The 26,463-nt window shown below is 35.1% G+C and overlaps 2 protein-coding genes across 4 annotated transcripts; both read left to right on the forward strand.

Annotated features, from left to right (window-relative positions):
• The first annotated feature begins 203 nt into the window (after positions 1 to 203).
• LOC127810152 (probable protein phosphatase 2C BIPP2C1) lies at positions 204 to 10,050 on the forward strand. Of its 3 annotated transcripts, XM_052349435.1 has the most exons (9): positions 204 to 616; positions 1,119 to 2,023; positions 3,069 to 3,199; positions 4,044 to 4,110; positions 4,605 to 4,692; positions 4,972 to 5,141; positions 8,846 to 8,989; positions 9,169 to 9,297; positions 9,638 to 10,050. In XM_052349435.1, exons 1-9 carry the CDS (start codon positions 391 to 393, stop codon positions 9,812 to 9,814), a joined length of 2,037 nt encoding a protein of 678 aa, XP_052205395.1. In that variant the 5' UTR covers positions 204 to 390; the 3' UTR covers positions 9,815 to 10,050. The 3 variants fall into 3 exon arrangements, with proteins under 3 accessions (XP_052205395.1, XP_052205396.1, XP_052205398.1); XM_052349436.1 differs by lacking the exon at positions 8,846 to 8,989; XM_052349438.1 differs by lacking the exons at positions 8,846 to 8,989; positions 9,169 to 9,297.
• A 5,066-nt stretch (positions 10,051 to 15,116) lies between these two features.
• On the forward strand, positions 15,117 to 20,603 carry LOC127810154 (probable protein phosphatase 2C BIPP2C1). Its single transcript, XM_052349440.1, is given in 10 exon segments — positions 15,117 to 15,528; positions 16,031 to 16,228; positions 16,304 to 16,397; positions 17,250 to 17,316; positions 17,809 to 17,896; positions 18,168 to 18,337; positions 19,263 to 19,406; positions 19,586 to 19,714; positions 20,058 to 20,124; positions 20,127 to 20,603. Coding segments are annotated over 10 exon segments (1,290 nt in total). The 5' UTR covers positions 15,117 to 15,302; the 3' UTR covers positions 20,234 to 20,603.
• Positions 20,604 to 26,463: the final 5,860 nt, after the last annotated feature.

The following is a 26,463-nucleotide window of genomic DNA, read 5'->3' on the forward strand; positions in this document are numbered from 1 at the left end:
TTAGGAATATAATTGAAATAATAAAAAGTTTAAAATATTAAAAAAAATTAAAGTAAGAAAATTAAATTAATTTAAAATTATATATTTAAAAATATAATTAAAATAAAAAAATTAAATAATTATAAAAAACACAAAATCAGTGGGCGCAAAGGCCGCATGTATGTAATAACCATCCGCGCCCCCCCCCCCCCCCCCCTTCATTCGTTCATTTAACAGTCACTCTCGAGTCTAAAACACTCCATCTTCAATTCTTTTCTTCGTCATCTTCATCTTCATCGTTACACTCAGATTTGATATTCGAAACATACTCTTACACGCAGAGTGTGCGACAATCAAAGCATATCTTTACGACTGTCCCCTGTAATAAATATATGTATATAGATAGGTAAAATGGCTGATTTGGGTTGTAACTTCCTCGACTCTCGATCTTTCAACTCGTTGTCTCTCTTCATTCCATGCGTTTCACCCCCAAAATCACCCTTCTCATCTCTTCCAACGCACCCTTTTGATCTCCCTACAAGAAGAGGAAGAAGAAAACCGCCTCGTCTTACCTTGCTCTGCAAACCAGATTCGCCGTCTCGCTCGTCGCCGGACTTGGAGATTGTATCAGCCTCTGGTATGCTCTTCAGGTGTTTGATTTTGGTCTGAGTGAATTAATTCTTTGAAAGAGCCAGAATGATTGTTGGGCTTAAAGCATTAGTCTTGATTTGATAAATTATCTCATTTTGATCAATGGAATATTACCAATTTTCTGACTTAGCCTGCATGTTCACGAGTTCTTGCTTAATTCTCGTTGGTTTTCCATTTAATTCTGGTCTGTTGTTAAAGGAAATTTGAGAGAAATTCATGATAGGAGAGAAATCAATTTGAAGGAGGAAGAAGAATAATTCTTGGTCTCTCATATATTAATCTTTACAAACTTACAGTATTTATATGGAGAGAACTGTAACAGAAAGCTGAAACAAACTAACTAGCCAAAACAAACCAAATAAACAGAAACCGACCAACTAACAACAGTAACTAATCTAACTAATCTCCTAACAAAATCAGTTAGGAGTCAGGTAGTCTCAACGGTTGTGCATACTGTTCTTATTTCTATTTTTGATGTGATTGGACAGAGTATTCTGACGGTAGCATTGTGTTCCACTTCGGTGAGAAGAGCAAGGTTGAAGGAAATGCTGAAATCGAGGAAACCAATATTGAGCTTGGAAGGTTTGCAAGTGAAAGTACAGAAAATTCTCATGGTGTGAAGGTTTTGGTCGGAGAGCAGCGTGGGCAGGTTATGGTTAAAGAAATAGGTAGAGAAGTGAGAAGAGGTAGGGAAAGTGAGACGGCTGGTATTGCAATGACCACAGAAAATACTGTTGTTAATGAAATCCCCATGATCATAGATAAAATTGACACAGGAGAGGAACCAGCTGAAATGGGGCTGGAAGATTCTCAAGAAATAGAATTGGAGATTTATCAAGAAATTCCAATTGAAATGTGTGTCTCTTCTTGCTCTGAAGCTGAACATGTCTCTGATATCAAGGACGGGGATTCTTCTGAGTGTGGATTTTTTCCTGACATTGAAAAAGGTTCGCACCCAGTGGAAGGTTCTATAGAGAATGATGTGCAAGAGATTTCAGGTCCAGCTAGAGCTCCCCAGCTGGACAGAAATAGTAATGTTGAAGAGACTGTTGCATCTGCAGAAGCCCTTCAAGAGAGGATTAAAGATGATGCCATCCCTTCATCAACTACTTTGCAGGGCACCTCTGTTTTTGAAGTAACCAGCAGCTCTCGTTCTGAGGAAATTAGCAGGAGTGATGGTGCTGAATTTAACCATGTGCCTAAAGATGCTGAGATCAATGCAATGGAGGCTGAGATTCGGTACAAGAGTGATGGAATTATTGGTGAAGGTGATGCAACAGGTGCCATGCCCATGTCCAATTCGGTGGAGTCTGGACAAATTCTTGATGAGAAAACCAATCATGACACACTGGAAGAACATACTGGCAAGAATGAAAATGAAAACTTAACAAAGGTTGGTCTTCATTATTCTTTCTTTTTATGTGCCAATGTGTTTACCATTCCTTTCTCTTACCTAGTTATCCCAACTCTTATTACCATAGCTGCAATATCTATAACAAAATCAAATTTTGCACTAAAACTAGGTAGTTAATACTGAAGAAGTATGACATGAGGTAGAAGGTTGCCCATGGTTTGAGATTTGAAATTCTTTGGTAGTATCCTGTGACATGCTACTCACTTGATTATTATGGGGATCTCATAGCCACTGATCAGAAGGTTGGGATACAACCGTGACTAACGAAATTGTATTCTTGCTTTTGGAGTTTATCTTTCTTGGTTGATGATAAGCCTCTTGTTTTAGTGTTTCTTTTCTCAATTTGTTCTCTTAGTGGATGAAAGCTTTATCATCACCATATGGAATACGCCTTGCAACCTGTATCCAATGTGCTGAATAGAAGTATTTAACTTTAATACGTCTTTAAAGTTTTTTAAGTTCATTGTTCAGCAGCAGATAAGATGCAAAATATGGTGATTAGTATGGTTACAGCCATACAGGCTGGCATATGAATGCTAAGTCTAATGAATCTCTCTCTCTCTCTCTTGCATGTTTAGAATTTATAATGATATTATATTACCTATAATCTGGTGCATAATAGGTTCTGGGTATTGTCAACTGTCAAAAGTTACAATCCATGTCCTTACTCCTTACTAGACAACATTCTGAGCTGCTAACATTCCAACAGTTCATTTTTCTTTGTTTTGTTGGAAAAGTCCCACATTCAGTCTTATCCATGTAACCTGCATACTGGATACAGAAGTAATTTATTGCTCCTAGGGTTTCCTTCTCTAGAGATTCTTTTGTTAGAGCTTTCTATGCAGTTTGATTGTGTGGTATGGTGGGCCGAATATGCAATAGTAAGAGCTTTTCCAAATTCCTCTATGAGATTGGTGGCACCACCACATGAATGCTCTTTACTGAGTTCTAACTTGATGAAGGGAATTTGATTTTCTGTCTCCTCCTGGTTGAATAACTCAATACACTGTATTATTATTTCTAGGTCCATGATAGTGCTCCTACACTGGCATTGGAAGGTGGAAGAACTCCCAATAATGTGAAAAACCATGATTTTGCTGAAGTATCAAACCTTGGAGCCAGAGAGTCAGAATCGACTGATGCTTCTGTGAAGAGGTATTCTGCTTGTGTGTTCTCATCTTTCCTGTCTCCTTTCTATTGAAAAGTAGAATTTCTGATTTTCCTTATATCTGGTGCAAAGTCTCAGTTGAATTACTGTCTTTGCAATATGGATTTGCACCATGATTGTTTAATCACTACATTGTGAAAAGGCTAGTGGACTCCTTGTGATATGTTCTTCTTGTGAGTTTTAGTTTCTGAGATTTAAAGCACCAAAGGGCACACGTTTTTTGTCTCTTTACTGCATGGGTGTCAGCATCTCTTTCTTGTACAAAATGTCTACTCCTGAGGGTCCTTTCTTTGATATTTCCTTTTCATTAAGCAATGTGATTGGCCAAGCCCCATCAGCAATCATGTGATTCATGTCTAGCTTGCAATATTTACCCATGTTTGTTTTGCTTCCTCTCATTCAATGAAAGCTAGCAGTTTAATTGTTCTTTACCACTCTAATCTATCTCATGTGTAAATGGTATCACAGCTACTGTAACATTCTCACTTCTGTTGCATTTATTTTGGGTGCAGTTTCTTTTTTCTTCTTTTTTCTTTTCACCACCCTCATTTTGCATCCAATACGTATTCTGTCTGGAAAGCTACTTCTCCAGGTCTCACTCATTATAATCATGCAAGTTAATGTTTAAAGATGTGTCGCTTTTGTAACATCTCCTCGTGGAGGGATTTATCTTGGCATGCTAACAAGGTTAAAAAAAACAATTTATATTGTTCAAATTTTCAAGAACACCTATAGCATGTTTCTGAAAATATTACTATGGAAGAATTATTTATCATCAAATTATTGTATTTTTTTCTTTCTTGCTTTTTTTTTTTTTTTACTTTTAAACAGGGAGGAAATCTCAGCAATGGGATATATCCTATTATCTGGTGCTTCCTTATTGCCAGACCCTGCCAAGGTATCTCTATATGATGAATATAATTTTCTTTGCTTTGTCTATGTTTTGGATGGAAAGAAAATCGACAAGCTTGTGTAATATTTCTGAAGTTCAAATTCACATTCCTATTGGCAAATGAGAGGGTTGTAGGAACCAAATTGTACCAAGTTATTCAGATTATGGATCGGCCTAAGTTTGAATTTATGGAATTCTGGTAGGTAGGAGAAAAAGAAGCACCAGTTAATGTTATTTTTAGAGTATCATGTTTCAAAAAATGGAAATTACTTGAGCACAAAAACTGTGCCAAGCTGATAATCCTTGGTTCCTTTTCTTTTCCTTTCTAGAGGGTGACTTCAGTAATGGGCTCAAAATTCTATTCTTGGGAGAGAGTTAAGTACACTGGAAGTAGATTTCCGTGTCTGGGAGGGGTTAAGTGGGTTGTTCTAACTTCAGTTTCTAGCATAAACTTAAGTATCATATTTATAGGTAAGTAATTCGGTAATAATGAATGCCAGGCATTGACAGGTGGTGAGGATGCTTATTTTATTGCTGGGCAGAACTGGTTGGGTGTGGCTGATGGAGTTGGTCAGTGGTCACTGGAAGGTAATCCTTCTTGGCATATATTGTTCTGGATGTACCATATAAATTTTCACTTTTCTACTTTTTTACAGTGAAAGTTTGTAATCATGATTTTTTTATTAATTCAATCCCTTGACAGTACATCTATTCATCTATTCCATCAACAAATGTTCAAAGCAGCTTTTAGAAAATGCATGTTCTCCCTTGTTCCTTTGAAATCTGAAAGATGCAGCTTTGGCATTTCTTAAATTTGTCTAGACATATTTGTTTAAATCTAATATGGTTTACATTGTCATTATTCAGGGATTAATGCAGGAATTTATGCCCGTGAACTGATGGAGAACTGTGAAAAGATTCTCTCAGATTTTAGTAGCAATCTGCTAACTGATCCTAAGGAAGTTCTCTCTCGAAGTGCTCTTGAGTCAAAATCTCCTGGATCATCAACAATTTTGGTGGCTTACTTTGATGGTCAGGTAATTTTACCTGTCTTAAGATTCTGGGTGGTAGTGGATATAACTTTAAGCTACTTAAGGAAATTGTTGATATGATTTCTGCCCTTTTTCCATTAGTTTGCATATTATTTTATAGTACACATTGCATTTCTTGGGTTACTCTATGGAGAAAATAGAAATAGTGATGAGTTCTCTATTTAATGGGAAGTCCTTGTTTACTTCTCAGGGTTTAAATGTATGTTCTGGTTTTTTATTCCTGAGTATAAGGTTAGGAACTTAATCTCAATGTCATTGACCAATTGGACAAATATAAAAGGCTACAAAGAATGTTCCTGAAGAACTCTTGGATAAAAGAATAATAAGGTAAATAGAAATGCAAGAAGCACATTATAGGCTTTTGTTCTTTTGTAGGAAAAGAGAATAATTCTTCCTTGATTAATTGAGTGTACATGGGAATCCTCTTATAGAGGAAAAGATTACAAGATATGGAAACTATCTATAAGGAAACAAATCTAAAACAAAGAAGGAAATACACATTAAGATACATATGGACAGAATCAGTAAGTTTCCTAAATGTGATTTAGAAACCATTCCTTAATTTAGGATTTGGGAAATCTGCTAGTATCCTCGTGAATTGACACTCCCTCTCAAGCTGGAGAATGGATGTCAACCATTCTCAGCTTGCTTATTAAAACGTTAAATCTTTTCCCAGTTAGCCCTTTTGTCAATACATCTATTACTTGATTTTCAGATGATACATATGGAATTCGAATTAGACCAGCATCCAATTTTTCCTTGATGATGTGCCGATCAATCTCTATATATTTAGTCCTATCATGCTGCACAAGATTATGAACAATGTTAATAACTGATTGATTATCACAAAATAGGTCAATAGTACCTTGAACCTTGATCCTCAAGTCTATTAAGATAATCCGAAGCCACGGAAGCTCACACAATCCAAGGGCTATTGCCTTAAATTCTGCCTCTGTACTAGATCTCGTCACAACACTTTGCGTTTTGCACCTCCCGAACACAAGATTTCCCCCCCAAAAAACACACAATATCCTGCGGTGGATCTTCTATCAATTATGAAGTCACCATAATCTCCATCAGTGAATCCCTGCACATTCAATTTAGCTCTAGCCTTAAACAAATACCTTTAGGTAGTTTAGGATTTTCCTTACAGCTTATATGTGTTCCTCAGTTGGGCAATGCATGAATCTACTTACTTGGCTGATTGCAAAAGCAATATCAGGCCTAGTGTGTGAGAGGTATATTAGTCTGCCAACAAGTCTCTAGAACCTCCCTTTGTCTACCATTTTTCTCTCTGAATTCTCTTTCAATCTGAGATTAGGATTCACAGGTATGCTGGACCCTTTTCCTCCTATCATTCCTGTTTTAGCTAGAAGGTCAAGAATATACTTGCGTTGTGATAGAAAGATTCCAGCTTTCGAGTAAGCTACCTCTATTCCTAGAAAATATTTAAGCACCCCAAGATCTTTGATTTCAAATTCCTTTGCTAATTTCCCTTTTAGAATTTTGTATTCTTCCATATCACTTCCAGCTACAACTATATCATCAACATACACTAAGAGTGGTAACTTTTTCACTTGAATGTTTAAAGAATAGAGTGTGATCACCTCTATTTTGGGCGTATCCCATAGACTTCATCGCCTTCAAAAACCTGTCAAACCATGCCTGAGGAGACTGTTTAAGCTCATAGAAGGCCTTTTTAAGCTTGCACACTATACCTGTGTCCCTTTCCTGCAACCCAGGGGTCACTTCCATGTACACCTCCTCTTCTAAATCCCCATGTAAGAAATCATTCTTTACATCTAATTGCTGTATTTTCCACCCAAAATGAGCTGCTAGGGATATAAGAATTTTTACTGTTCTCATTTTTGCCACTGGTGCAAACGTCTCATGGTAATCTATGCCATAGGACTGAGTATAGGCCTTGGCTACCAACTTGGCTTTATACCTCTTTAATGTGTCATTAGCTTTATACTTCAAATTAAATATCTACCTGTAGCCAACTGGAGTAACTCCCTTAGGTCTAAGCACCAACTCCCATGTTTGATTTTTATTTAAGGCATCCATTTCCTCTTGCATGGCTTGCTTCCAATTCTGGTCTTTTAGGGCCTCTTCTACTGACTTAGGAATACCGATAGTGTCCAATGAGGTTAAGAAGCTTTTGTGTTTTTGAGAGAGATGATGGTAGGATAGGTAATCAGTCAGAGGATGCAAAGTACAGCTTCTAACTCCTTTTCTTACAACAATTGGTAGGTCTAGAACATTAGGAACATGGCTGGAAAAAGATGAGTTTGATGATTGTGCAATTTCAATACCTGGGTCTGATTTTGGTGAGGGCTAAGATTCCACAATAGGCTGCCTCCTTCTGAACACATAAAGAGAACCCTTAAACCTAACTGGAGATGAAGGCCTTTGGACTGCTTGCTCAGTACATTTCGTAGGTAGAGGGGTAGGAATAGGCGCTGGAAAAGTAGGGATAGGAGAAGAATTAGTAGTTAAAATAGGTGTCCTAGGAGCTGGTTCTAGGTTTGGAAAAGCATCAAAGGAGTCTTGGTCCTTATTTCCTCGAGGCTCCCCTGAGAACCAAGGTGTTGAGAGTCAAAGAAGGACTTAGATTCAAGAAAAGAGACATCTTTGGAAACAAAGAACTTCCTAGTTGGTGGCTGATAGCACTTGTAACCCTTTTGGGTTGGAGAATAACCGAGAAAAATGCACCTAAGAGCACGGGGATCAAGTTTGTCTCGATGAATTTTGGGAATGTGTACAAAGCACACATAACTAAACACACAAAGAGGAAGAGGAGAATGCAAACAAAAATCAGGAAAAAATTAGGAGAGGCACTGGGATGGGCTGCGGTGATTGAGTACTTTAGAGGGGACTCAGTTGATGACATATGTCGTGATTAGAATAGCTTCACCCCAATAGATTTTAGGGACATGATTTTGATGAAGAAGGGTTCTAGTCATATTAAGAAGATGTCTCATCTTCCTCTCTGTCACTCCATTTGGTTGTGGAGTGTCTATGCAGGAAGACTCATGAACCATGCATGCCCTCTTGTTGGAAAAATTGATTCAACTGATTATTAAAATAATTCTTGGCATTATTTGTTCTAAATTTCTGTATAGATGTACCAAATTGAGTTGAGACCATTTTGCAAAAATAAGGCAAGATAGTACTAATGGCTGCCTTCTCTTTTAATAGAAAGACCCAACACATGCAAGTACAGTCATCAATAAAAGACACAAACCACTGAGCCTCAGAACAATTGGGAATTTTGGATGGTCCCCAAACATCCGAATGAACCAAGGAAAAAGGTTTAGATGATAATTTATTGCTGATCGGATAGGACACTCTATGGTGTTTAGACATCACACACATCACATTGAAACATCCTAGGATCTAAAGATTTAAACAAGTGAGGAAACATTGTTTTTAATAAAGGAAAAGGAGAATGACCTAGCCTATGTTGCTGAAGCCAAATGGTGGCAGAGGCTGAAACGGACTGAAATGAGTAAGCAATTGCAGGTTGCTTCTTCTTAGGATGGTCTGCCTTGTGTAGGATGTACAATCCGTTGTGCTCCTCAGCCACACCAATCATCTTCCCTGTGGTCATGTCCTGAAATTCACATATTGCTAATCCAACACTTCTTCTTGTAAGGCAATCAACTGATGGTTATTCACAATATCAGGCTCTTCATGCGGCTAATATTGGAGACTCGGGATTTATCGTTGTAAGAAATGGTGCTGTTTATAAAAAGTCCTCCCCGAGTTCTTACGAGTTCAACTTTCCTTACCAAATTGAATATGGTACTGATCCCTCCGAACTTGTTGAGGTATGTTTGTTACAGTACTAATGCATTTCCAATGATAAAAATTAAACCTTTGGAAACCATTTCTGACAAGGTACTGAGAAATTATAGGTTAATGCGGTACGTGAGAAAACATTTGTTATGAGTAATAATTTAGTGACTAGCAATTGAAACTTTGTAATGTTTAACAATTTGCATTTCAGATGTACAAAATTGATTTGGACGAAGGAGATGTGATTGTAGCTGCAACTGATGGCCTTTTCGACAATCTTTATGATCAAGAAATAGCTTCAATAGTCTCCAAGTCATTAGAAAACAATTTAAAACCCGAGGTCCGTCCTAATCCCCTCTGTTTCATATTTTTAAGATTCTCTGTTTCATGAGCATTCCACAAGTAAGGAAGACTGATCTACCTCATACCATACAACAAAGCAAAAGTAGATTCCCCTGACCGCGCAGCCATAAACTCAGGCTTCCAAAAGATTGAAACACAATTACAAGTTCAGTGAATTGGACCTGCACGCGTGCTTTATCTTGGAGCTGTGTTGTGTGCTTATAGTTAGCAGTCACCCTGCTCGCATACACCCACATGTCTACTAACAGCCTTTCTACATTGTGCATCAGTTTTTTTTTTTTTAAGTTTTTTGGCCAATAAATTCTTGGACTTCTCAGGAAATAGCAGAAATCCTGGCCGAAAGAGCACAAGAGATAGGGAGCTCAGAAACTTGTAGAAGTCCATTTGCAGATGCAGCCCAGGCAGCTGGATACATGGGATACACGGGTGGCAAGCTCGACGACGTGACTGTTATTGTCTCTTTGGTTCAGAAAAGATCCAGCTCTTGGAATTGATTCACTTGGTCCGATTTCTTCTTGTTCTTCTAGTTTCTAGTAAACAGCAAGCATTTTGTCTCTGTTTTGATTTCACGGGCAATAATCCTTTATGTTTGTTGAATGCAGCCAGTACTGGTGATCTATTCATTTGTGTTCTCATATTGTCTTGTTATTATGCAGTTCTTTCTGTATTTTCTCAGTAACCCTAATTGAATTTGGCAATTAGATGATTCATGAAGCTTACTCTTTGTGAACTATGAGCAGCGTTTGATGTCACTGTTTTGTGAAGTAGACTGCTTGGTTTGCTTCTTTTGCTTGGTTCCCACATTATGATGTTGTTTCTGAGTTTGTGCTAGTCACACTTTTGATAGGCATATTTGGATGATCACAGACACTTGAGCAGTTAGTCATGCTTGGACATAGAATTTGTAGAAGGGTAAATTACATTCGTTATCTGAAGTTCGGTAGGATGATAGAGACCTTCCCCAGCTTTATAACTCTAGTTACATTTTTTCTCCCCTATCATTATTAAAACTGGTAATGGGACGAAAGTATGTTTGCATTTTCTCTCTCCAATCCTTTATTTTTCTCCTCTGTTCATGAAATTGGTTAGGATCCAACAGCTTGTCAATCACTTTCTCTTTCTAGTTTGATAAGGGTTAAACTATTACCGAACCAAAGAGAAAGACAGATCGACGAAGGATCGAATTTTGACTAATTTTCATGTTGCGAAGACTTTTTACATTTGTGAAATAATAGTAACAAGAAAAGTGTAGCTAGATTAATAGAGTATGGGAAGCTTTTGTTGTTTCTCAAATATTAAGAGCGCCTTTGTCTTGTTAGCAAACCTTAAGGGTGGTAAGGGTAATCTAGCTCTTTGTAGAAAGAAAGAAAGCATCTTTTAGAAACTTCTATAACCCTAGTCTAGATTTACATAAAGCAGAAAGTTGGGACGTTTTGAGGAGAGAAGAGGGCATTTTGAAAAACAGAAGAAAATAAAGTCACTTAAAGTTGAAGGTCTTGGACCCTGAGAACCATTTTTCACTCGTACACTTTTATTTATGAGCTTTGTTCTATTGTTTGAGTTGTGTCGGACAAACTCGACGTTGGTAGCAGGGGGGAGGGGGTGGGGCTCACGCTTACTCTCTTACGTTTATTTGGATCGAACAAATATTATGTTATCCGACATAGATAATATCATATTTTTTTATTTATATTATTATATAAATAAATAACTCAACTATATATATATTTTTTCACTTGCCAACATAGACTACCCTTCTAAAATATATATATTAGAGTGACTCCTGCTATACCCATATAAAAAAAATTAATAAAAGTTTATTGGTGAGCATTTAATAGTAATAATTTATTTTTTTATTTTTTTAAATAAAATGAGTTTTGGTGTGAGATAAAGTCATTTGAAAAATTAGTTATTATTTATAATATAAGTTATAAGTTCAAAATCTTGTTATTAATGGTTGAAAGAACTGAACTTTAAAATAATGTTGTTTTAATATTTATAAAACGACGTCATTTTATTTAATTTAATGTGTTTTTTATTGATTATTTTAGTTTTTATTTTTATTTTTTTATATTTTTTAATTTAATTAGGTCGGTTCGATTTATACAATTTTAGTTCAATTTTTTTGATTTTTTATTTTTTGGATTAATTGGTTGGTTCATTTCAATACTTATCAGTTCAGTTTAATCAATTAGTAGATTTCGATGAGTTCAGTAATTAAATCAATCATTTGCACACTCCTACTTGCAAGAATACTCTACATTGATATCTTTCATTATATGTTATATTAATGTAAATAAACAAAATATTAATACAAAATGCCATCACAAATATTAAACTTAGTATCCAAGTCGCATTTTTGCAAAAATAAAGGTGGATTTTATTGCAATCCACTATATGTACTGAAATTTAGGTATTGTTTTATTTAAAGTACATTTAATGTATTTTGTTTTTAACATTAAAATACTTCTATTAATTGGTAAATATTTTAAAATACGATGCATTTTTATTATCGATTAATAGAAGTGTTTAGTAACTAAAATAAAGTGCATTTAGTTTATTTTAGCCATGTTGTTAAAACCCTTATTAATTTATAGCTGAGTAATGATAATCATTATCTTAAGTCAATGGTTAAACAATAATAAATGCATCATACTTTTAGATAAAATAAACAAATATTTTATTTTATTTTAAACATTTAAATAATTTTATTAATTAATTAAATAATTATATTTCTTAGCGCCTAATAATAATTTTATCAATCAAATCTATATTTTTTGTAACGCTCCGCTTTCTTAAGCGCGTTATAACTTGGGATAATTCTGGGACAATAAATTTTTTTTCTTTCAAACACTAAACTAAATCACATCCTTCCTTGAATTCATTTCAGAATTCTCATTCATTTTTCTCAAAAGATGATCATTATACACATCAAATACGGAAGCAAGGATCGTACCTGATATCTTAATATTGATTATAAATCAATTCTTACATCATCGTACCTTAATATAACTTAATACAAGCATAAGTTCTCAACATTAACCCTAAATAGGATTATACATCATCATTCCTTAAAACGTTCAAATTCTAAAGTAGCAGAACTTAAATACATAGGCTACATAACATACATTTCATGCACCTTGCTAAGTACCATTTTATGCCTCATTCATTCTCGTATCTGCTACAATCTCCATCTTAAACGTTTAAATATTCTAGGGGCAAAGTCCAAATTAAATGATGAATCATCTAAGTAAGGGTACAGAAAACATATTTCGTGCATGAATGTAATGTCTTACTTCATCATAAGGGTAACTGCACCCTTCATGCTACTCACCATTTTTGCGGCCACCTCTTTCAAAGTCGGGGTATATGGGTGCACCCTTGGTAAAGTAGCGATGCCAGTTTGTACTTCCTACGGCCACAATGCGCGTGATCAATGATATTAACGTGTACATATGCATTTCATAGTATGTCATGTATGCAGTTTACGTGATGGATACATATCAGAGCATGTCGATATGATGAAAGCATCCCTGAGAATCGGGGTTTGAAACATAAATCACTTACAATCAACAATTTTTCATAAAACTAAATCCAGTTGGGAAGTATCACTTACTTTCTCAAACTTATCGGGCTACCTCGTTATTCGCGCCTTACCTCGAAATTCGTGCATCGCCTCGATTTGGGTGCCAACCTAAAAAATTTGCACAAGTCACTTCAAATTTAAGCCTCAAAGCACCCTAATCATCATATAAGCATTAAAACCTATTTTTTATAATTTCTTGCATTTTCTTTATTTTTTTCTCTATTTCTTCCTATTTTTCCTCAATAAATTTAAACTAAATATTTCTCAAATATTTTCTCAACTAATTCACTATGAAAATTCATAAAATAATATTCCTGAATTTTTAAAATTTTCTAAAAAATTTTACTTATCTTAACTTAGCCTCTCAGGCTTCCTCGATATGCGTGTCACATTCCTGAAATGCGTGCCCGATCAATTTTTTGGTTTCGAAATACTCCTCTAGCACAAAATAATTATTTTGGTATTTTTTCAGAATTTTTCTCCACATTTTCTCTATTTTTTTCTAATTTTTCTTCCATTATTTTTTTTCTTTCATTTTCTTTTTTTTTTTTCTTCTTTTTCTTCCTCCTCCTCCTTCTTCCCTGCTCCTTCCTGCCCGCAGCACCATGCCCAGCTTCATTTCTCTTCTTCATTTCTTTTTTTCTTCTCTTCTTCTTTTTCTTCCTCCCCTGCAACGCACAAGCTCCATGCACGCACCCGCACCCGCTGCCTCGGCCAGCCCCGTCGTCGCCAATCGCCTCCCCTGCCGCCCCCGTTGCCAGCACAAGGCCGCTGGCAGCTGCTCGCGGCTGCCTTTGGCTGCGGCTGGTTGCTGCTTTGGCGCAACCACCTGCAACCATGGCTGCCATGGCCGCACTAGCTTCTCGCGGTCGCCTCTCGAGCCTCCATCGATGCCGCCGGTCATCGCGACGTTGCTGGCCGCCCTCCGCCCGCCTGAGCTCGCGACTACTCTCCCTCTCTTTCTACAACTTTCTGTTGTTTGCTCTGCTCAAATCTCTCAAGCTCTCCTCTATTTATAAGCAACCTCCACTGCTTGCCCATTCGATCATTGTGTGCAAACCCCTCCAAATCTTGCAAGGTGTGACTGATTTGGAGTTGCAGGACATGGGGTGAAGGTTACATGGCATGGCCATGAATGGCCTCACGCACCCCCACATTTATATATATATATATTATATATATATATAATATTAATATTTATAGGAAATTGTACTATTAAATTTCAATTTTCATCTTATATCACTTGGACAACTCTGTAATTTCAATTATATCCTCAAACACTAAATTAAATTGCATTTCAATACTAAAAACGCAAAATTAATAACCCAAGATTTACTCGATAAAGACGATTCCGTTCTAGTATTCTCATCGGGCTATCGTTTCATCCTGAAACCACTGAAGGATTGTTTTTTATGCAAAATCGGAGCCCCCTAGGGTTCCGTTGATTTTTCGGGAGTCCCCTATGATTCTATTTTATAGTCTAAATGATAGCTGCATTTTAGCTGTACCAAAAACTGTTTCCGATTCGATTCCTTTCGACACTATAAATTGTATCTCGGGATGCTCATCAATACTGTATCATTTTCCTTAAACAATTTCATTCCGAGGCATTCCCTGCAACCGATTTGGTACTTATAACTGTTATTAAACCAATTTTCGGTATTTTAAACTTATCGAAATTACGTGACAACCTCGTACGAACATGGAGTATTACATTTTTGTTCTACTTTCACTTTTTTCTTGTGATACTATCTAAATTTTTTGTTATTTCGGTTACACTCCTAAATTTATTATTTGATTAAACCCTATAATTTGATCTTTTTTACACATGGCAACTCAAACTTTTCGTTTTAATTACGTTATTGAATCTATATTCGACTCAATTTAATTTTTATATTTTTATATGTAAAAAAATAAAGATAAAGTACGATGATAAAGTATACATTACATTTTTGTTTATGTTAAAGTATTGGGGTTAAATTGACTCGAAAATATAAGTTTAGAGGTGTAAACGAATCGATAAAAAGTTTAGATTATTATACAAAAAAAAGTCAAAATATAAGAATTAAATTAATTTAAAATATATATCTAAAAATATAATTAAAATAATAAAATTTTAAATAATTATATTAAAAATATAAAAACATAGAAATAAAAATAAAAATTAGGCCAAATTTATTTAAATCCAGATTTTATCTATAGGTCGGGCTCAAAGGCCGCATGTAATAACATCCCCCCCAGCCATCTTCAATTCTTCATCTTCATCGTTGCACTCAGATTGGATATTCGAAACACACTCTTACACGCAGAGTGAGCGACAATCAAAGCATATCTTTACGACTGTCCCTGTAATATATATATATATATGTGTGTGTGTGTGTGTGTAGATAGGTAACATGGCTGATTTGTGTTGTAACTTCCTCGACTCTCGATCTTTCAACTCGTTGTCTCTCTTCATTCCATGCGTTTCACCCCCAAAATCACCCTTCTCATCTCTTCCAACGCACCCTTTTGATCTCCCTTCAAGAAGAGGAAGAAGAAAACCTCCTCGTCTTACCTTGCTCTGCAAACCCGATTCGCCGTCTCGCTCGTCGCCGGACTTGGAGATCGTATCAGCCTCTGGTATGCTCTTCAGGTGTTTGATTTTGGTCTGAGTGAACTAATTCTTTGAAAGAGCCAGAATGATTGTTGGGCTTAGAGCATTTGTCTTGATTTGATAAACTATCTCATTTTGATCAATGGAATATTACCAATTTTCTGATTTAGCCTGCATGTTCACGAGTTCTTGCTTAATTCTCGTTGGTTTTCCATTTAATTCTGGCCTGTTGTTAAAGGAAATTTGAGAGAAATTCATGATAGGAGAGAAATCAATTTGAAGGAGGAAGAAGAATAATTCTTGGTCTCTCATATATTAATCTTTATAAACTTACAGTATTTATATGGAGAGAACTGTTACAGAAAGCTGAAACAAACTAACTAGCCAAAACAAACCAAATAAACAGAAATCAACCAACTAACAACAGTAACTAATCTAACCTGTCTCCTAACAAAATCAGTTAGGAGTCAAGTAGTCTCGACAGTTGTGCTTACTGTTCTTATTTCTATTTTTGATGTGATTGGACAGAGTATTCTGACGGTAGCATTGTGTTCCGCTTCGGTGAGAAGAGCGAGGTTGAAGGAAATGCTGAAATCGAGGAAACCAATATTGAGCTTGGAAGGTTTGCAAGTGAAAGTACAGAAAATTCTAATGTTGTGAAGGTTTTGGTCGGAGAGCAGCGTGGGCAGGTTATGGTTAAAGAAATAGGTAGAGAAGTGAGAAGAGGTAGGTAAAGTGAGACGGCTGGTATTGCAATGACTACAGAAAATACTGGTGTTAACGAAATCCCCATGATGATAGATAAAATTGACACAGGAGAGGAACCAGATGAAATGGCGCTGGAAGATTCTCAAGAAATAGAATTGGAGATTTATCAAGAAATTCCAATTGAAATGTGTGTTCTCATCTTTCCAGTCTCCTTTTCTATTGAAAAGTAAAATTTCTGATTTTCCTTATATCTGGTGCAAAGTCTCAGTTGAATTACTATCCTTGCAATATGGATTTGCACCATGATTGTTTAATCACTACATTGTGAAAAAGCTAGTGGACTCCTTGTGATATGTTCTTCTTGTGAGTTTTAGTTTCTGAGATTTAAAGCATCAAAGGGCACACGTTTGGTGTCTCTTTACTGCATGGGTATCTGCATCTCTTTCTTGTACAAAATGTCTACTCCTGAGGGTCCTTTCTTTGATATTTCCTTTTCATTAAGCAATGTGATTGGCCAAGCCCCAGCAGCAATCATGTGATTCATGTCTAGCTTGCAATATTTACCCATGTTTATTTTGCTTCCTCTCATTCAGTGAAGGCCAGCAGTTTAATTGTTCTTTACCACTCTAATTTATCTCATATGTAAATGTGTAAATGGTATCACAGCTACTGTAACATTCTCACTTCTGTTGCATTTATTTTGGGTGCAGTTTCTTTTTTTCTTCTTTTTTCTTTTCACCACCCTCATTTTGCATCCAATATGCATTCTGTCTTGGAAACTACTTCTCCAGGTCTCACTCATTATAATCATGCAAGTTCATGTTTAAAGATGTGTCGCTTTTGTAACAACTCCTCGTGGAGGGATTTATCCTGTCATGCTAACAAGGTTAAAAAAAAACAATTTATATTGCTCAAATTTTCAAGAACACCTATAGCATGTTTCTGAAAATATTACTATGGAAGAATTATTTATCATCAAATTATTGTATTTTTTTCTTTCTTTCTTGCTTTCTTTTTTTTTTTTTAAACTTTTAAACAGTGAGGAAATCTTAGCTATGGGATATATCCTATTATCTGGTGCTTCCTTATTGCCAGACCCTGACAAGGTATCTCTATATGATGAATATAATTTTCTTTGTTTTGTCTATGTTTTGGATGGAAAGAAAATCGACAAGCTTGTGTAATATTTCTGAAGTTCAAATTCACTTTCCTATTGGCAAATGAGAGGGTTGTAGGAACCAAATTGTACCAAGTTATTCAGATTATGGATTGGCCTAAGTTTGAATTTATGGAATTCTGGTAGGTAGGAGAAAGAAGCATCAGTTACTGTTATTTTTAGAGTACCATGTTTCAAAAAATGAAAATTACTTAAGCACAATAACTGTGCCAAGCTGATAATCCCTGGTTCCGTTTCTTTTCCTTTCTATAGGGTGACTTCAGTAATGGGCTCAAAATTCTATTCTTGGGAGAGAGTTGAGTACACTGGAAGTAGATTTCCGTGTCTGGGAGGGGTTAAGTGGGTTGTTCTAACTTCAGTTTCTAGCATAAACTTAAGTATCATATTTATAGGTAAGTAATTCGGTAATAATGAATGCCAGGCATTGACAGGTGGTGAGGATGCTTATTTTATTGCTGGGCAGAACTGGTTGGATGTGGCTGATGGAGTTGGTCAGTGGTCACGGAAAGGTAATCCTTCTTGACATATATTGTTCTGGATGTACCATATAAATTTTCACTTTTCTACTTTTTTACAGTGAAAGTTTGTAATCATGATTTTTTTATTAATTCAATCCCTTGACAGTACATCTATTCCATCAACAAATGTTCAAAGCAGCTTTTAGAAAATGCATGTGCGCCCTTTTTCCTTTGAAATCTGAAAGATGCAGCTTTGGCATTTCTTAAATTTGTCTAGACATATTTGTTTAAATCTAATATGGTTTACATTGTCATTATTCAGGGATTAATGCAGGAATTTATGCCCGTGAACTGATGGAGAACTGTGAAAAGATTCTCTCAGATTTTAGTAGCAATCTGCTAACTGATCCTGAGGAAGTTCTCTCTCGAAGTGCTCTTGCGTCAAAGTCTCCTGGATCATCAATGATTTTGGTGGCTTACTTTGATGGTCAGGTAATTTTACCAGTCTTAAGATTCTGGGTGGTAGTGGATACAACTTTAAGCTACTTAAGGAAATTGTTGATATGATTTCCGTCCTTTTTCCATTAGTTTGTATATTATTTTATTGAACACATTGCGTTTCTTGGGTTACTCTATGGAGAAAATAGAAATAGTGATGAGTTCTCTATTTAATGGGAAGTCCTTGTTTACTTCTCAGGGTTTAAGTGTATGTTCAGGTTTTTTATTCAAATGTATGTTCAGGTTTTTTATTCCTGAGTATAGGGTTAGGAACTTAATCTCAATGTCATTGACCAATTGGACAAATATAAAGGGCTACAAAGAATGTTCCTGAAGAACTCTTGGATAAAAGAATAATAAGGTAAATAGAAATGCAAGAAGCACATTATAGGCTTTTGTTCTTTTTTTTTTTTTTTAATACCCGTGACCTGTCCATGAGACTATTTTCTCATCCCTGTCCTGTTAAGCTTAGGGGACTGGAAGATAGAGTCTGAAAATTATTATTTTGCCATAACAAATTCATTTTCAATAAGAATATTCCCTATCTACAGATTTTGCTTATAACAAATGATATCCATTGCATCACTTGAATCAAGCTTGTCTATATATAATTCCTATTGATTTTTTTCATTTTGGAAAAAAGAGTTAAAGAAAAACAAGCATATATGCATGTCTATATGTGCAGATGTTGTTGTCATTGTACACGTGAATGACTGAAAGTGAAAACTATATGTTACTTGAGTATCAGGTTAATTGTTAGTATGGAATTGCTTCAGTATTAAGAAATTGTTTGCAATCATAGGAACTGAACTGCTGTTCTTCGGCCTATAAGTTGACGTTAATTAAGAAATAGACACATATTGCTAATCCAATACTTCTTCTTGTAAGGCAATCAACTGATGGTTATTCACGATTTCAGGCTTTTCATGCAGCTAATATTGGAGACTCGGGATTTATCGTTGTAAGAAATGGTGCTGTTTATAAAAAGTCCTCCCCAAGGTCTCATGAGTTCAACTGTCCTTTCCAAATTAAATATGGTACTGATCCCTCCGAACTTGTTGAGGTATGTTTGTTACAGTACTAATGCTTTTTCAGTGATAAAAATTAAACCTTTGGAAACCATTTCTGACAAGGTATTGAGAAATTATAGGCTAATGTGGTACGTGGGAAAACATTTCTTATGAGTAATAATTTAGTGACTAGCAATTGAAACTTTTTGATGTTTAACAATTTGCATTTCAGATGTACAAAATTGATTTGGATGAAGGAGATGTGATTGTAACTGCAACTGATGGCCTTTTCGACAATCTGTATGATCAAGAAATAGCTTCAATAGTCTCAAAGTCGTTAGAAAACAATTTAAAACCCGAGGTTCATCCTAATCCCCTCTGTTTCATATTTTTAAGATTCTCTGTTTCATGAACATTACACAAGTAAGGAAGACATCAATCTACCACATACTATACAACAAAGCAAGAGTAGATTCCCCTGATCATGCAGCCATAAACTCAGGCTTCCAAAAGATTGAAAGAAAATTACAAGTTCAGTGAATTTGACCTGCATGCGTGCTTTATCTTGGAGCTGTGTTGTGTGCTTCTAGTCAGCAGTAACCCCACTCGCATACACCCGCATTTGCCTTACTAACAGCCTTTCTACATTGTGCATCATTTTTTTTGTTTAAGTTTTTTGGCCAATAAATTCTTGGACTTCTCAGGAAATAGCAGAAATCCTGGCCAAAAGTGCACAAGAGATAGGGAGCTCAGAAACTTGTACAAGTCCATTTGCGATGCAGCCCAGGCAGATGGATACGTGGGATACACGGGTGGCAAGCTCGACGACGTGACTGTTATTGTCTCTTTGGTTCAGAAAAGATCCAGCTCTTGGAATTGATTAACTTGGTTTGATTTCTTCTTGTTCTTCTAGTTTCTAGTAAACAGCAAGCATTTTGTTTCTGTTTCGATTTCACCGGTAATAATCTTTTATGTTTGTTGAATGCAGCCCGTACTGGTGATCTATTCATTTGTGTTCTCATATTGACTTGTTATCATGCAGTTCTTTCTGTATTTTCTCAGTAACCCTAATTGAATTTGGCAATTAGATGATTCATGAAGCTTACTCTTTGTGAACTATGAGCAGCGTTTGATGTCACTGTTTTGTGAAGTAGACTGCTTGGTTTGCTTCTTTTGCTTGGTTCCCACATTATGATGTTATTTCTGAGTTTGTGCTAGTCACACTTTTGATAGGCATATTTAGATGATCAGAGACACTTGAGCAGTTAGTCCTATGCTCGGAAATAGAATTTGTAGGAGGGTAAATTACACTTGTTATCTGAAGTTTGGTAGGATGGTTGAGACCTTCCCCGGTTTTACAACTCTAGTTACGTTTTTTCTCCTCTATCGTTATTAAAACTGTTAATGTGACAAAAGTATGATCGCATTTTCTCTCTCCAACCCTTTATTTTTCTCCTCTGTTCATGAAATTAGTTAGGATTCAACAGTTTGTCAATTGCTTTCTTTTTCTAATTCAACAAGAGTTAAACCTTCGTTGAACCAAAGAGAAAGACAGATTGATCGACGATCAAATTTTGACTAATTTTCATCATATGAAGAGTTTTTGCATCTGTGAAGTAATAGTTCAAGTGTAGCTAGATTATTAGCTTGTAAGAGAATAAATCACATCACGAAAAAAAAAGGGGTGAGGATTTGCCACGAAAAATATAATGGGATAAGAAATTGTCTCTAAAAGTAAAAAGAAAAGAAAATTTGCTTGAGATAACGCCCTTTATAACATTACGACTCGAAACTCCTGTCACACACTTTGAGATTTTCACTTACTTTCTTCTTTTATTTTTCAATCTTTGCATTGCTAACTTCATTCTAAATTCTTTAACTATGCTCGCCTTTTCCTTATTTATATCCAATTTTATCTTGATAGTCAAATTTTTATAATCAATTTCAATCACAATTTCCAATCTATCTCTCAAGACTAATCATCACACTTTTTTACTTAATTACAAAGCAATTGCAATTTGAGGAGGGTAAAAGAAGTGGGCTGGACGCGTGGCTGCTGGCAGCCACTTCTATCTTCCCCAATCTTCTAGAATACCCTGCCACTTTATTTCTTCCCCTCTCTTCCCATGTACTTAATTACATATAGCACCATAACTTCCATGTGAGTGTAACATGTATTATATATATTTTTCCCTAATCACAATTTTGACTTTTCCATACTATTATATGATAACATAGATATATTATATATATACACGTATACAAACCATGCACAGCAGCCTTCCTCAAATATCAATTTCCATCTCTCTCACTTTAATTTCAATTATTATATTTAATATTATGGATACATTTAATAGCATAAAAAATACCTAAAAAATATCAATCTAAGGAATTAAATTTCATCTTTGATATTTAACGTACTATATTTTTTATAAAATTGAATTTCATGGTACAATCATTAAAGTATATTTTTACCTATTTTTCATGAAAAATTTCATCTAAGAGGAAGATGGTTTTTGTTTTCGATATAAATTAGAAAATACTTTCCTTTCTAATTAAATGCTATCAAATACACCTTAAGACTCTATTTAATTGCATTATCTAGAATTTAATTTTAGGTAATGATTGTCTAGAAAATAAAAATCACTCGACCCCCTTGAAAAATGAATTTCATAAAAAGAAATTTTAAATGATTGTATCATATATATATTTTTCATAAAAAATTAAGGATATTTGATTGTTTTCATAAAAAATATATATAATAATTATACATGATTAGACATTTTTCATAAAAAAAATGTGTGTGATCAAACAGGTTCTAACATTATATAATAAATAATAAGCAAACTATGCTAAACATCCTACTATATTAGGTAAATATATTTTATATATATTATTTGCTTATAAACCTTTACTTTTCTTACTTCATTGTTCTATTATTTTATTTTATATATATTATTTGTTATACATCAATTATTGTTATAATATTTTTTTCACTTCAAGCACTTAATAATTGTAAGGACCCACTCCCGAAAGTCTTGTAAACACAAGAGTTTCGAGAGAAAGCCCTCACAAAAATGGTTACCGATGCAAACTTAAACAAAACATCTCAAAAGAGCTTTTCATTTATATACGCAACAAAAGTAGAAGTCATATAGTATACATTTTCAATGACAATATTAGAGCTCACATGCCCATATATTTTATAGAACACCATGCCTAGCATAGCAAGACAATAATATTCCTGGACTCAAAACAAGACAAAACGCCCAAGAATTTTCCAATTAGGGTGTCTTTGTACACGACATCTATCAAAAGGAAAGTTAAGCCCGACTGAACCCATTCTTGACTGCCTTCCCATGCTTACCTAGAATGATGTAAATCAAAAGTGAGTTACAAGACTCAACAAGTATATATATATAGAAGAAAAAGGGTAACATGGCTGATAGCAAACTCACCCATCAACATCCCCACACATGAATATGTATCACATATCAAGTCATGCCATATACCAAAATACCAAGTCAAAATCGAAAATGCATAAATGCACACATATGGTCCTTGAGGTCTACATAAAAATTGTAATACCCCAAGAGCCTAGAGAAGGGTAGTATATATCGATGATAAGTAAGGAAGGAAACAACACCAGTTAGATACCTTTTGCGTTGAATGTAGGCAAAAAACTTTTGGGTTAAGCGTGCTTGAGCTGGGGAAGTTTAAGAATGGGTGACCCCCTGGGAAGTTCGGTAGGCCTATCAAGGTAAGTTGCCCATCAAGGTAAGTTGTCATGGTCCTTCCTATCGCTCGATGCGGGATGTTACAAGTGGTATCAGAGCCGACCCTTGGTGAAGACGGGGAGTGGCGCTGGGGCTCGAGGGCCTGTACAAGGAGCGGCTTCTAGCAGGCTTTTAGGATGGCAGCCCCCAAAGAGGAGAAGATCTAAGACTAGTTGTAAGGTCGCATGACGAGAACATCATGTGCTTAAGGGGGGAGAATATTATACCCTAAGAGTTTAGAGAAGGGTAGTATATATCGAGGATAAGTAAGGAAGAAAACAACACCAGGTGGATACCTTTTGGACTGAATGTAGATAAAGAACTATCAAGTTAAGTGTGCTTGAACTGGGGAAGTTCAAGGATGGGTGACCTCCTGAGAAGTTCGCGTAGGCCATGAACGAAACCGCTCAAGAACTCATATACAAACCTGCTAACAGCCATGACAGGCTACCACAATAAAACCGTGATCACCACCACATCAAAGATCTTAGGGATCTCGGGCTGCTGTGGGACTCGAACCCCCAGTCTTACGCATCACAATCACAAGCTGAAGCTCCATTGGAGCGATACTCCCGACACCCGAAATAGTAGAACTCATGAGCCAACGCTCTTTCAGGACGGTCATTCCGTCTCCAAAATAGATGTACATCTCATGGATAAGACTAGCACGCGCAAGGAACCATGCAATGCAACATATAAAGAAATGCAATGACTTATGCAGCAGAAACATGATGTCAAGGCCCCCATAAGCCATGTATCAGGCCATGCTATGCCCACATAAGAACTCACACGTACGAATGTTCCATGCGTCTATACACATCTACAATACACATGTCGGTACTCACAAGCCAACCATGCCATGCTAATGCTCACGTCTCTACTGAATACAAAACAAGATCCCAGATGTATGCAACCCATAGCCCAATGTCCCAATGCATCACCATGCAATATGTAATAGTAATAAATTGAAATACACACCATCCCAAATAAAAACCATCTAGAACCTATCCCACAAGGGTACGACATCATTCCATAAAGAAACGTAGGGAGATTAAGCCCTACTCGACCATTAAAAGCAAGACACGTCAAGAAATGCCAAATAAGACCCTCCCAACCGACTAGAGAACCACAGTTAGAGGCATCACCTCTTAACCCCTCAATAATTCACATCATATCCCAAAGAAATATATTTATTTCATAAAATTGGGGCAAGACAATTCTCCCATAGCAAAAGAATTCTGGTATCTAGATAGAATTTAATATGGCTGCTATGGACTCAACTCATACCCAAATTACTCAATTAATTTTTTAAAACCAAGTCTATGAAATCTATACTATGGCACAAAAGATGGACTTCAATTTGGATATCACCACAAATAGTTATGCCCCAAGCACTAAAACATTATTGGATTGGAACTGAAGATTTAGATTTCTAGCTACTAGTTCACAAGGCTTCAACTTGTCCAATTTTTCTCCAAATGCCCTAAATTATATACCAAATATAATTTTATCGAGTTTAGTTTATAATACTTCAAACGGTTCGTCAATCGGATATTTACACAAAAAGTTATAGTTGAAATATTATATGGTGCGCAGTGTAAAGTCGACTTACGAATAGTCGACTAATGAGAGCTCATTAGTCGACTGGATTGAGCTAATCTTTCGAAACTCACTAAATAGTTGACTATTGACTACCAATAGTCGACTAATGAACCCAGAAACGCACAGAACCATCCGGGAACACCCCAAAATCATCCCAAGACCTTTTCAAATCCTTCAATACCTCATCCTAACTCTAAATTCATCAAATCTTTACATGTTATGAAGTAAAACCACGTCAACTCAACTCCGTAATCTAATTGAAACCAACGAATATAAACCAAAAATGAGGGAGATTTACATTACTTTCTACATAAGCACCAACATGACTTTTTCTCCAAAAATTATAAGATTTTCCAAACTTTAACCCTCAACTCAACATCATCAAGGGATAAAGTAGCAAAGGAAGGAATTAAAAACTTGCATCCAACATGGAAAGACATCCAACATGAAAGGAAAAGAAAAGAATAAGAAGGAATTTGCCTTATTGGACTTCCTTGAAGATTTTGCTTGAAGAAAACTTGCCGCCAAGAACAAACTTGCTCTCTTGAAGCTTCAATTTAAAAAGAGAATAGAAGAAAAAGAAAAAGAAGAAATTGAAGAGAAACCCTAACCCCCAATTATCTCTCTCGTTGCTTTCTCTTCTCTCTCTCTCTTTCTTTTTCTTTTATCATTTTCCTTTTATATTAATCTTGCCACTCACACCCCTATACATATACACACATCATACTCTATTCTTTCCCACAAATATATATATATATATATATTCACTTTCAACATCTTATTTATTTATTTCCAACACAAAAATAATTTATTCTTAATTTTTCCAAAATACCAGAAGGTTACAATAATAATTTGGGTCTTGAAAATATCACAAACTCTCGATTACTTCCCCATTCAAATACAATAAATTTATTGTCTTTCTTTAAATTTCTTAAAATCATAAATCTTTAAGAAATTATTTTTAATATTCAAAATTACACATTATTATTTTTTTCAAAATATCAAATGTTACATAATTAGTAATGAAAACAAAGTGCATTTAGTTCATTTTAGGGACATTGTTAAAACCCTTATTAATTTGTAGTTGAGTAATGGTAATCCTTGTCATAAACCAATGGTTAAACAGTAATAAATACACCATACTTTTAAATAAAATAAATATTTTATTATATTTTTTTTAACATTTAAATAATTTTATTAATTAATTAGATTTCTTAGCTCCTAATAATAATTTTATCGACCAAATCTATATTTTTGTTCTGTTTTTACTTTTTTCTTGTGATATCATTTAAATTTTTCATTATTTTAATTATATTTCTAAACTTAATTTCCGATTAAACCCTGTACTTTGACATTTTTCACGTGATAATTCAATTTTTTTTTTTCAATTACGTCTTTGAATTTATATTTTCGAATCAATTTAACTTTTGTATTTTCTTATATAAAAAAATATAAAATGAGATGACAAAGTACACGTTATGTTTCATTCTTTATAAAATGAGATGACAAAGTACACATTATACTTCATTCAAGTTAAAGTATAGGGGTTAAATTGACTCCTAAATGTAAGTTTAGGGATATAATTGAAATAATAAAAAGTTTGAATTATTACACAAAAAATTAAAGTATAAAAGTTAAATTAATTTAAAATTACATATTTAAAAATATAATTAAAATAATAAAAATAAATAAATATAAATTAGGCCAATTTTATTCAAATCCAGATTTTATC

This window comes from Diospyros lotus, chromosome 9, assembly GCF_014633365.1.
Source record: "Diospyros lotus cultivar Yz01 chromosome 9, ASM1463336v1, whole genome shotgun sequence".
Classification (NCBI taxonomy): Eukaryota; Viridiplantae; Streptophyta; class Magnoliopsida; order Ericales; family Ebenaceae; genus Diospyros; species Diospyros lotus.

Bases quoted from the DNA above. Each gene is read 5' to 3' on its own strand.
- LOC127810152 (XM_052349435.1), top strand. From the start codon at position 391: ATGGCTGATTTGGGTTGTAACTTCCTCGACTCTCGATCTTTCAACTCG. The intron at 617-1,118 runs GTATGCTCTTCA...GTGATTGGACAG, and splicing joins GGAGATTGTATCAGCCTCTG to AGTATTCTGACGGTAGCATT. The intron at 9,298-9,637 runs GTCCGTCCTAAT...TGGACTTCTCAG, and splicing joins AAAACAATTTAAAACCCGAG to GAAATAGCAGAAATCCTGGC.